Source organism: Equus asinus, chromosome 20 (genome assembly GCF_041296235.1).
Source record: "Equus asinus isolate D_3611 breed Donkey chromosome 20, EquAss-T2T_v2, whole genome shotgun sequence".
In the NCBI taxonomy this organism is placed as follows: domain Eukaryota; kingdom Metazoa; phylum Chordata; class Mammalia; order Perissodactyla; family Equidae; genus Equus; species Equus asinus.
In genome coordinates this window covers 100,764,216-100,776,698 of record NC_091809.1, presented here as the reverse complement: position 1 = coordinate 100,776,698, position 12,483 = coordinate 100,764,216, and the positions used below count along the sequence as shown (strand labels likewise).

General features: G+C 48.3%; 1 protein-coding gene across 37 annotated transcripts in view; it reads left to right on the top strand.

The window, feature by feature from the left end:
- SERGEF (secretion regulating guanine nucleotide exchange factor) overlaps nucleotides 1-12,483 on the top strand; it is a 232,699-nt gene that overhangs the window by 197,531 nt on the left and 22,685 nt on the right. For 13 of the 37 annotated variants that reach the window (XM_070491309.1, XM_070491303.1, XM_070491307.1 and 10 more), the window contains one exon: nucleotides 9,446-9,598. The exons of 12 other annotated variants lie outside the window; for them this stretch is intronic. In XM_070491309.1, coding sequence (XP_070347410.1) covers nucleotides 9,446-9,598 — 153 coding nt within the window. Of the gene's footprint in view, nucleotides 1-1,086; nucleotides 1,626-1,711; nucleotides 1,792-4,342; nucleotides 4,536-6,980; nucleotides 9,426-9,445; nucleotides 9,599-12,483 lie in introns of those variants that run through there. 12 more of the 37 variants (XM_070491297.1, XM_070491294.1, XM_070491293.1 and 9 more) reach the window with 9 other exon arrangements.

Here is a 12,483-nt window from a genome sequence, read left to right as displayed (position 1 = left end):
CCCCACTGCTCTGGCCCACTCGGCCCACTCGGAGCCACTGTCCTGCCCTGCCCTGCCCTGCCCACTTCTCTGCAATGCAGAAGCCTCCTGAATCATCTCCCTTGCCTTGCCCATCAGAGAGCAGCCTTTTCAAATGTAAGTCAGATCTTATCACTCCCTGCTTCAAACCCTCCAGTGGCTTCTCAGCACACTCAGACTAACTCCTACGGCCTCACCAGGCCCCCCAAGGACTGCCTCCCCCCGTACCGCCTCCCGCTCAGCTGGCCCCAGACACTGTGGGCATCCTTGCTGTTCCTGGAACTGGCAGACTCCTTCCCACGTGGGGCCTTTGTATTCATCGTTTCCTCTGCCTGGAAAGCTCTTCCTCCAGGTGTTTTTGTGGCCAGCTCCCCATCATTCAGGTCACAGCACGGAGGCCTTGTTGGAGAGGACTTCTTGACCACCCATCCTTCTAACAACGTCACTTAGTCTGTTTTCTTTATAGCTCTTATCACTGGCCGCATCACGATGACCTGTGTGTCTACTTGCTTGTTGTTCCCCCGTTAGAATGTAAGCCCCTGGAGGACAGGAGCCTGTGTCTTGTTTACTCTGTACCCCTCCCACTAGAGCTGTGCTTAAAGCTCACGGGCAGTTTATAACTATTCATCCACGCACTTATTCATTCAACTCTGGTAGATAGAACCATAAGTAAATAGGCAGAGCACAGAGGACTTTTTGGGCAAAAAACTATTATCTATGAAATATAATGGAGGATACGCATCATTAAACATTTGTCCACACCCATAGAATGTACCACACCGAGGGGGACCCCTAATGTAAACCATGGACTTTGGGCCATAATGTGTCAATACAGGTTCATCGGTTTTAACAAATGTCCCACTCAGGTGTGGGATGTTGATAGTAGGGAGGCTGTGATATGTCAGGGCAGGGGACCTTCTGTTTAATTTTTCTGTGAACCTGAAACTGCTTTAAAAAATAATGTTGTTCTTTTTTGGCACCTGAGCTAATAACTGTTGCCAATCTTTTTTTTTTTTTTTTTTTCTGCTTTATCTTCCCAAACCCCCCATACATAGTTGTATATCTTAGTTGCAGGTCCTTCTAGTTGTGGGATGTGGGACACCGCCTCAACATGGCCTGATGAGCGGTGCCATGTCCACGCCCAGGATCCGAACCCTGGGCCACCGCAGCGGAGCGCGAGTACTTAACCACTCGGCCACAGAACCAGCCCCAAAATAATGTTTTTTAAAGGAAAAAAATGCAGTAATGTAAATTAAAAGTATTAATCCCAGTTTTATCCTATTTTTCCTATTTTTTTTTTACTGGCTTGAAGTTCAATGAAAGTGTGCTATCTGAAAAAAAAAAGATAAATAAGAGACAGACTCTATTCCCAAGGGGGTTTGATCCTTCTGGGGAACTGGCCACTGCCTTTTGGGGTGTGCCTTTCCCCAGGCACTCATCTCCCTGCACTGTCACGGTAGGATGGGCACCCATGTTCCTAACCCAGCATTTATGCGTTGAGGGAGCCTACATGCTGTGCACCGAATGGGCTGAACTGAATTGGGCACAGCACCGAACACAGAGGGGACACTCAGTAGGTGTTTATTAAGTGATTGGAAACCCTAGGGAGAATTCCTCCTCAAGGGGGTGTCATCCAGTGGCTTCTCAGTGAACTCAGTACCAAATCTTCTAATCTGCATGTGGATTCTTCTAGACCTACTGCTGGGTTCCAGAACAGACCTTACCCCCACCCCAACGACTGCTCTAACTTCCGGCCTCCTCTCCTACACACTGGTGAGTCCCAAACAGGCCTGGGGAGCACGATGTAGAGAGGCTCTATTGTGACCAGGCTCCGGGAATGGCCGCGGGCTGCAGGTCCTGGCCCCTCTGCTGGCGCCCTGCACCTTACTGTGTTCATTTAATAAGATGATATTGGATGGAGACAACTTGAAAGTTCTGGCCAGGTCCAAAACACCAGCACACAGGCCAGGCCAGGGGGGACCTGATATAGCAATGCAGAAACAGTTGAGGATGTGCATGAGCTGTGGGTTCAGCAAGAGTAGGCAGACTTGGACTCTAGCGCAGCTAATATGACCTCGGGATAAACTGATAGAGGCAGCCTCTGGGACAAGGTGTGCATCTGGATGGGCTCATTGTCTCTAGAGCCCTCAGGCAGCTCTGGGGACCACATTTCTAGAGGGATGATGACAACTTGGAACCTACCAAGAAGAGGGGCGCCTGACTGGCCATGAGGACAGGCCACCAGGTCATACAGAGGGACAATATACCACCTGGAGTGAAGAACTCTTAGAGGATAGGAGCCGTACTGTGCCCATACTGCCTGTCCAACAGGGCCAGACCCTGCTGGCAGCCCCAGACTCCACATCAGGCCTGCTCAGTCATGGCTTATCCCTTGCAGCACGTCACGGGGTGTGCTTGCTTCTGGACCTCTCTCAGCCTCTGTCTCTTCATCTCTAGAGCGTGATCACAATACCTTCTTCCCAGGGCTGCTCTCTTAAATGACATGGGTCATGCAAAAGCCGTTAGCACAATACGTGGTCATAGTCGGCCCTCAGGAGGGTTAGTTTCCTTTTCTGTTCCCTCTCCCAGTGCAGCCAAGAAGCCCAGAAAGCCAGCAGATCTAACAGAGAACACAGAATTCAGAAAGACAGTCTATGGGGAGGATTTCAGTTGTTTATAAAACAGGCCAACACGTTTCCACCTCGTAAGTTCTAAATCCATCATCCCCAGCTCCCCAGATCTAAGAATAGTCACCCAGTGGAGCCAACGTGCCACTGCATGCTGTCTCTGCAGGTGACTGAGGAAATGCAGCCACAGCAGCCACAGCACCTCCTACTCCTGGGGCGGGGGGCTGGCCTCCGCCCCTCCTGGTGGGCTGTTTCTGAACCTCTCGGAGACTGACTTTTCTCTTCCACAGTGTGTTAATCCAAGTACCCTCCTGACTGGGCTGCTCTAACCATCAAGAGCGGTGGCCACGGTGAGGCAGCAGAGGAGTGGAGGGCAGTGGGGAGGCGTGGAGGGGGACCTTTGGCAGCATACTGCCCCGCCCTGGGCCTCAGTTTCCTCCTATGTAGTGGGATAGATATTGACAGAGAGAACTGAACAGCCTTTTGAGCTATGGGGTTCTAACAGAGGTTCTAGAGCAGGCTCAGCCTTGCAGCCTCAGAATGAGGCCTATGAGGGCAAACCCATCAATTCAACACGTTTTTATTTATGGTCTGAACCGAGGCCATCCCTCTGTTCCGTCTCAGGGAGCCAGCCTGGGGACCTGGGTCTCTGTTCCCCCACGTTTCTCCTCTTCCTTCTCTCTCTCCTGCACATCCACACCCACGCACACCACCACACAAGTTCTCCCCGATCAGAAGGACTTGTGATTTGTCTTGTCCCAGGCTCTGCCCACTGTGGGAATCCCTCACCAGCCAGGGGCTCAGCACCTCCCGCGGCAGGCCACCTGCTGCCCCCTGGGACAGCCTCCCCGTCATTACAGCATTCCTCCTGATGGCGAGCTCAAATCAGCCTTCGCCTGGCATCTCCCCGTGTCCGTGGGCTCTCTTTAGGCCCTCTAGGAGAGAACAAGGCAGCTCCATTCTCTCGCTGGCCATTCATTCATTCCTCCATTCGTTTGCTCATTCATTCACACAACAGGTATTTATTGAGCACTAATATATGCCAAGTACTATTTCAGGTGGTGGGATACAGCAACAAACAAAACAGAGTCCCTGTTCTCAAAGAGCTTCTGTTCTGGTCAGGAGAGAGAGATAATAAATAAACAGTGAAACTATATAAAGAAAAATAAAGCAAGTGAGAAGAGAGAGATGGGAACAGGCGTAGATTGCTATTTCATATAGAATTGTCAGGGAAGGCCTCTCAGATAAGGTATGTCACCTTGAACAAATGAGAGAATGAACCTATGGATATGAGGGGCAAGAGCATTCCAGACAGCAGGAACAGCAAGTGCAAAGGCCCTGAGGTGAGGAACAGGAACTATTTGAGGGAAAGTAAGGAAGGCAATGTAGCTGTCGTGATGTCAGCAAGGTGGAAGATGATAGGACTTGAGGTCAAGGAGGAAGCTGGAGACCAGCTGTTGTTTATCTGAGTAAGAAGGCATTGGAGGATTCAGAGAAGAGCAGTGCCCTGTCTGACTTAGGTTTTAACAGGACCACTCAGGCTCTGTGTGGAGAATAGACCATGAGGGGTAATAGAGGCTAAGGACCAGTTAGGAAGCCCTTGCAGGAATCCTAGTGTGTGGTGATGGGGCTGGTGAGAAGTGGCCAGATTGCGGCTGTATTTTGAACATTACCTTCCAAAATCCCTTCTTCTACAGGCCCTCATCTTTTCATAGCTGGCAGACAGCCACAGCCTCCTCACCGGGCCCCTTGCCTCCAGTCCTCACCGCCCGTCTCCACCTCTCACCCCATTCCCAGTGCTGCCACAGATCCTGGTCTGGAAGGGACCCTGGGTCAGCCTGCTTCCACTTACCTGAGGCAGTTTGGGCACAATCCCAAAACATCTCCAGAGTAAGTCTCTGGGCGAACAGCCCCACTTTCTGATTCTGGAATGGCTTCTTCCTGCTGCTTCATCTCTTGCCTTGAGGGCACCAATGGCCCTGGTGAGTGATGAATGGACTAATTATTGGAAGAGTCCTGCACTAACAATGCCTCTTCCCTCTGCCTGGCCCAGCGGGGCCATTGTCCTCACAGCCATTCTCATGGCCATTCTCGCAGAAGCTGCCTCTCTTCTGGGCACTGCGACCAGGGACAGAGGCTTGCAGCTGCCTGTTGTTGAGGGCGTGGCCAGGAGGCAGCTCTGGCCATAGACCAGGGAACAAAGACAAGCAGCCAGGCACAGGACTGGGGTTGATGGCACCCAATTTCAGCATTGTGTGTGTCCCTCCCCTGCTGCTCTCCACACAGAACAGGGGGCTCAGAAAGACTGTGGGCAGAGGAAAGGCCCAGAGGAATTCACTTCCACTCAGTAGCTGTATCCTGAGGACTGAGTGATGAGTGTGCCCTGCTCCCCACACCCCACTCACATCCCCAGCTCACAGACGGGTGAGACAGTTACAAATAGAAGTAGCTGTAGAACCAGGAGGGGTGTGGTGTGTGCCTAAGAGCTCTGGGTACTGCAGGCACTCAGGGGAAGTGAAATGAACAGTCTTCTGATAGCCCAGTGGAACCCAGCCCTACACTCAGGCACCATTCTCTTCTGCAGCAAAACAGGAGGCCATGGGATCAATGAAAGTGGCTCAGAATGGGTAAATTTAGGACTGGTGAACCCTTTTATTTTTTAATGCTTTTTGGTGAGGAAGATTGGCCCTGAGCTAACATCTGTTGCCAATCTTCCTCTTTTTTCTTTTATTCTCCCCAAAGCCCCAGGACATAGTTGTATATCCTAGTTGTAGGTCATTCTAGCTTCTCTACGTGGGATGCCGCCACAGGATGGCTTGATGAGCATTGTGTAGGTCCATGCCCAGGATCCAAACCAGTGAACCGCCAAAGTGGAGCGTGCGAACTTAACCACTTGGCCATGGGGCGGGCCCCAGGACTGGTGAACTCTTATTCATCCTTCAAAACCCGGCAAAGAATTAACCTCTGGATCTTTTAGTGATAGCCACCTCCTCTTCTCACAGAGCATATCATCTCTTCTGTGCTACCTCTGTCCCTTAGAAATACAGTTATTATTTTGATCATCATCCTTTGTTATTGCTTTTTTAAATATTTGAACAAATGATAAAGAACATCCTGGTCACCCTTCACCCATTTCTCCCTCTCTTCCTCAGAGACTGTTCTCAGTTTGGGATGTATTCTTCAGGATCTGTACTTACAGAAATACATAAAGGCTTTTTGTAAATTAAGTCATACTCTCTGTATATTGTTCTGCAACCTATTTTCTCTTAAAAATGTCTAATATATCTTCCCATGTCCAGCCATAGAGCTCTACCTCATTATTCTTAATAGCTGGGTATTATTCAGTAGTGGAGTCAAACTATAATTTCTTTAAACACTCCTCTATTGATGATATTTTGGAGTTCTGCCAATCCTTTGCGATTACAAGGCATGCTGCAGTACACACTGTTGTGCGTGCATCCTTGCACACGCCTGCCACGCCCCCATAATCATCATTTCTATGGCTGCTTCCCCGGTGGACTGGGAGCCCCAAGGGTGGAAACTGAATTTTCCTCTTCTGGGTCTTGTGTCCAGCACAGGGCCAAACCAGAAGAAGCCCCCACATGATGAAATACATGACTCATCTGAGCAAAATCATGACCGTGTGAAAGGCCTGGGTGAATCCGGGAGCAGCAACGAGCCTGCGGGGCTGGGACAGAGAGCTGGGAAAGAGGGACAGACCACAGAGGGCCTCCAGAGCCGGATAGGAGGCCTGGACTTGGTCTCCTCAGTGGTGGGGGGACAGGGAATTGTCCCTGGGAGGACCCAGTCCACACTGTGTTGCAGCTTGATTCCCATCCGCACCCAAGGCCAGCTGCCTCTATGCAAGGAACAGAGTGACTTGTAACTGTCCAGGCGAGAGACGATAAGGACCTGAGCCTCTTCCTACTCTGAAGTTAAATTGCCACCTAGACCCAAAACACTTCAGGAGGCCTGAATTCCAGGCTCCTCACTCGCTGTTCCTTGCTCACAGCAGGACCCTAGGGCCCATCCCACCAAGTACTGCCGAAAGGGTGGGATCCCTGTGAGCTTGGGTGGCTGGACACACAGAAGTTTTTCCCAAATTTGCCCAGCTCCAAGGCAGGCTGTGTCCACACTGACATTTGCCAGCTTCCTGAATCCAGAGCCTTCCTCTTGTTGAGGTGCTCAGGCCTCACCCCTCCTCTCTCTCCCTGCCTGGTATTGCAGGAGAGCAGCCCTTCCTGATGCTCTGGGTGTTTGACAGGAAGAGAGAAGGGGAACCATTCGCTGCCTGACTTTTCACCCCCATCCCCCTCCTCTTCCTGCCCCCACCAGGTACACAGCTTCCGCAGCCCCGGCCCTGGTGCTCACAAGGCCTCAGTGAGGTTTCTGCTCCTCTGCAGAGTGCTGCTCTCACCAGCTACACTGTTGCTTTCCATGGAGATCTTGTCCCCACACAGGTGGACCGTTACGCTGTGCTTTTTCTTAATTATCTGGGAAGCAGGGTTTTGCCAGAGGACAGTACATTGACAGAAGAGGTCCTGGAGTCAGACTGCCTGGGTTCGGATCCAGCCCTGCTTCTTGTCAGCTCTGTTACCTTGCACAGTTCACACCACCTCTCTGGAAATGGGGATGACGTTCGATGCGCCTCTCAGGCTTGGGGGATTCATTGAATCAATACACACGAAGTGCTTGTCACCTGGTCTGGCGTACGCTCAGTGTTCAGCGAGTTTCTTACCATTTCACGTGGTTTGGAACCAGTGAAGGAGCCTGGGAGTCCCGGATTCTAGTCCTGACTGGAATGGCTCTCTCTGTGAGAGGTCATCTCACCTCTTTGAGCCTAGTTACCTCATCTGGAAAATGGAGGTAAAACACCTTGGAGGGTTGCCGTGGGAATTAAGGTGACATTTGGGTGAAACAAGCCCCATCCCTAGGTTGCAGCCCTCATCTTCATAGTCTGAGATGGCAGCCTGAGCTCCACGTTCCTAGTGACAGGATGGAGGAAGGGACGAAGAACAGACAAAGGGTGCATGCCATCTGTCTCTTAAGGAAGGGTCCCATAAGCCATTACCAAACGTTTCAGCTTGAATCTGATTGGCCACACTCGGCTGCAAAAGAGGTTGGGAAATGTAGTCTTCATTCTGTTGTTCAGGAACAACCAGGAGGCTGTGCCACACATGCTCATGTGTTTGCCACTCCTTGGCAAGGCCCTCCAGCAGAAATGCTGCCCCCTCCCTAGGGCCGGGCTGCAGTCCCAGCAGCATAAGGCCCTGGAAGGACCCGGGTTGCCAAGAAGCTCAGGCAGTGCCACAAGGGCTGAACAGATTTGAGTACTGTGTCCAGCCCGTGACAGGGACCCTGCCAGTCCCAAGGTTCCGCTGCCTGCAGAGCTCTTAGGCTGACACAAGTGTGGTGGGCCATGAGCTTCATCACTTGTCACGGCCTGGATCAGGCCAGCTCCCCTGAGCCCATGAACAAAGGACCTGAACTCTAAGAGGCTAGGGAATCCCTCTGTAACTGTGGGCTCTCCACTCAAGGCTCCACCATGTGCCCCGGGGCCAGTAAAGCAGATCTGGATCAATCAAGTGGGATTTCAGTGTCCTCAAGGACCTGGCAAGGACCAGGCACACTGCAGAGAGGCCTCTGTAAAGCCAGGTATTGTCCTGTAACTTAGCTGTCTAGCAAACTGGGTGTTCCAGATTCCAGTGAGCTCAGCGAGAGGCTTGTCGTAGGCCATTCTCCTCCCTCTCACTTCTGCTTGAGAACAGCCTGCACAGTAGCGTCTTGCTGAGCCCAGAGGGCCTTCCCATCTTCACTGTGCCCCTGAAAAGGTGGCGCGAAGTGAGGTTGTTGGGTAACCTATTCTAAATGCTGGAGGAGCTCAGTACTTAATGATGTCCTTCTATTAAGGGGATAGCCAATCTTTCAGTTGCCGAGTTCAGCAGCCTGGGTTTTTTTCTATAGGAGATTTGTGTAAAGTATTCAGGAACCCCAAACGTCTTGTCCTTTCACCCTAGGCCTTCCCCTCTGCTGCTGCCCCTCCCTCTCTGTGCCTTTTGCCACTGGCGTGGTCTTCTTTGCCTTTCCCTCTGCTCCTGTGGTCTGCTTCTTATGTGGGTGTGAGCTGACCCCATGTGTTGGGCACTGTGCTGGGGCATTATGCATGCATCAACTCGTGCAGTCCCTCCTAGCAACCGTGGGAGGTAGGCGGGGACAGAACAGAAGCACCTTTATCACACAGCCGTTTGGTAATGTGGAACCCAGGACAGCATAGCCCATGCATGGTAAATTGTATGCAGTCTGCATATGCCAGGGGCCGGCAGAGTATGCCCCACAGACCAAATCTGACCCGTGGCATGTTTTGTATGGCCTTGCAAGCTCAGAAGGATTTTTAAAGGGTTATAATAAAGAGGAAGAATGTGCAACAGAGACTGAATGAGGCCCTCAAACCTGAAACATTGACTGTCTGCCTTTATAGAATAAATTTGGCAAGCCCTGTACACAATAGGCAGAGTTTAGTACAGATTCTGGAGCCACACTGCCTGGGTTCTAGAGCCTGTTTCATCGTCGATAAAACAAGAATAATCTATAAAACAGAGCTCCCACCGAGTTGTTGGAATTAAGCGAAATAAAGAACATCAAGCACCTAACCTTGAGTGGGCTTCTTTGGAAGTACTAGGGGAAGATATTTCAGGCCCTTTGCCAGGCTTCTCGACCCAGTGGGCATGAAAGGCCTGGCGCAAAGCCTCTGGCTACCCCGGCCCGAGGGCAGCTTCCTCAGAGCGTGTTTCCTTTGGCAGGAGGAGAGGGACCTGCCAGCTGCCCATCGAGCTGTGTCCTGCTGGTAGGTCAGCTCTGCCTTCCTCCCACCCCCATTCCTGCTGACCGTCAGTTGGTGCCACTCACCAGGGCCGGGCACGAAGCCCACACCAGGTGCCGAGCTGGGCCCAAAGGTACCAAGCCTTCCACTCTCCCGCCTCGTGCCCCGGAGCCACCTGGCTGAAACTCCGGCTGAACTGTAGGAGCTGCGGCCCGGGGTCCATCCTCTCCATGTGCATTTCCTCACTCGCAGGCCAAACAGGCAGACATCTGTGTTTCCCCAAACCCAAGCTTTTGGCCAATGATTGCCTTCCTACTAGGGAAAGGAGAGGGATGTCCCAGGCTGGCCAGCCTCCCTCTGTGAAAGGACGGTCTGTAAAGCAGATTTTCAGTGGGTAATGAGTGAAATGTAGAGATTAGAAAATACAAATCATTGAAAAATGAAAAAGAATATTTTCCGATCTGGATAGGGATAGGCTTTCAATTCTTACAAACACTGGAAAAAATTATAAGATAAAAGATTAATACATTTTACTACATAGAACCATAAAACTTACGATTTACATCAAAAGACCTAAAACAAAATTTTAAGTCAAACAGAGAAAAAAGACTTATGCAAGATATGGCAGAGAAAGAATTAATATTCTTAAAATAAAAATCTTTAAAGCAACAAGGCTCTTAATTGATAACAACAATAGCAAATATTTATATAGTACTATGTACCAGGCATCATTCTAAGTATTTTATACATACTCATTTAATCCTTGTACACAAATTTATGATAAAGGTACTATTATCCCCATTTAACAGATGAGGGAACTGAAGCACAGAGAGGCTAAGTAACTTGCCCAAGGTCACTCAGCTAATAAATGGAGGAGCTGGGATTTGAGCCCAGGTCATCTGGCTTTTGGGTCTGAGCGCTTAAACTCTATTTATATTTTAAATAGGAAAAAGATACGAAGCAGTCAATACACAAAAGAGGAAATACAAATATTTGAGAAACATAATTAATTTTCAGTTTCAATGGTAACCAAAAAAGTACAAATTAAAACAATGAGATACCATTTTTTGTCCTTGAATTAGGAAAGATTTTTAAACATTATAATAACTAATAAATACTGGCCATGCTGGGGTGAAAGAGAGACTCGCACAGATTGCTGTAGTTAAAGTCAGGTGGCCTTTCTGAAAAGTACTCTGGCAGTGCTCAAAACCCAGGAGTCTCAAAAATGTCTATACCCTTTGACCAGGAATTCACATTCTAAGAATCTAATTTGAGAAAATAATTAGATAGACAAAGAGTCATGCATAAAGATGTTCAGAGGAATGTTATACAAAATAATGAAAAATTAGAAACAACCTACTTATCTGACAGTAGGATACAGGTTAAGGAAATTGTTTAATCTCCATAATGGACAATTAGGCAGCATTTTAAATAAATCTGTATAACAAAAGACACCATAAACAAAGTGAAGAGACACACCACTGACTTCTGGGGGAAGACACTTGCAATGCATGGAACAACAAAGAATTATATAAACAAAAGAGAATACACGAAGAAAACATGCAAATCAATAAGAAAAAGGTAAACAACCAAGGAACAAAACAGGCAAAGAATGTCTACATGCAACTCATAGGAGAGGCCATGGAGGGCTGATGAAGTAAGTGACGCTCCTCTCACTGGTGGGCGGGGAAATGTAAGTTTATTAAATATATTTGTCACAATAGCGGGAGTCCAAGGGCAAAGAGAGAGGGAAACAAGTTCATATCCATTGCTGATGGGACCAGAAATGACCGCAGCCACTTTGGAGAGCTATCATTGGCCATACAGAGTAAAATGAAACGTGATCCGCTACACCCACACTTCTAGGAGTCACCGCTGCGCAAACACCAGTTTGTACAAGGAGGCGCGTTCAAGGATGCTCATTGCAGTGCTGTTTATGATAGCAACAATTTTAGTATTGTATAATATATTGTGTATTATATATTATATAGTCTAATAAAATAACAGTTATCATTAAAGAGCTGTCCATCAGAAGGGAAATGGATAAATAACATGATTTATACATAATGCAATACTATGCACAGTTCAAATAAATGAACTAGACCTGTAACTATCAGCTCAGATGCATTTCAAACACAATGCTGAGTGTAAAGAGCAAGGCCCAAAAAGGATACATATTTGAGTGATACTATTTATGTAAATCTTTAAAACAAACAGAAAATATTACATAGTATTTACGGGCACATAGATGTAGAAAAAAGTAAAACAATCATGTGAATAATGTACACCAACTTAAAAGTCGTGGTGACTTCTGGGAAGCGGGGGATGGACGGGGGGCAAGGATGGGAGGGGGGCTTAAACTATCTTCATGATTGATTTTTTTAAAGGGAAGAGTCGAAGCAAATACGGCAAAATGTTAATGTTCTAAATCTGGGTGGGGATATGTCTTTCTGTTAAATTATTTTTGATACTTTTCTGTATATTGAACTATTTCAAAATTTCAAATTATTTTTAATTTACCTTTTGACTGATTTGCAATTCCATGGAGAAATGTTTGTGTTATAATATTGAGGGATAAAAGCAGGACAAAATATACACAAATATTTACAAATTAAATGTCCAAAAGAGATATCCAAAATATTCATGGTAGTGGGCAAGATTCTGGAAGTCTGCTTTTCTTTACACTCATCCATATTTTCCCTTTTTTCCTGTTTGCCATGAAGATGTATTTTATATCCAGAAAAAAATTTTTTTAACAACTACAGAAAAATGTGAGTGAGTTTAACCCCTAGGAAGACGTGATTTGATGGAATGGGAGCATAGCGGACTGTGGAAGAGCTGCACTTGCATGCTGGCTGGGGGACTCTCTGGCTGTATGACTCTGAGTTCATTCAGTCTTTCGTCTAGTCAACAAACCTTTATTGAGCACCAGCTGTGTGCGAGGCTGCATGCTGGAGATACAGCAGATACTCTCCCTCACTGTAGAGCAGATGGTCCAGTGAGGAGCAGACAGTAACC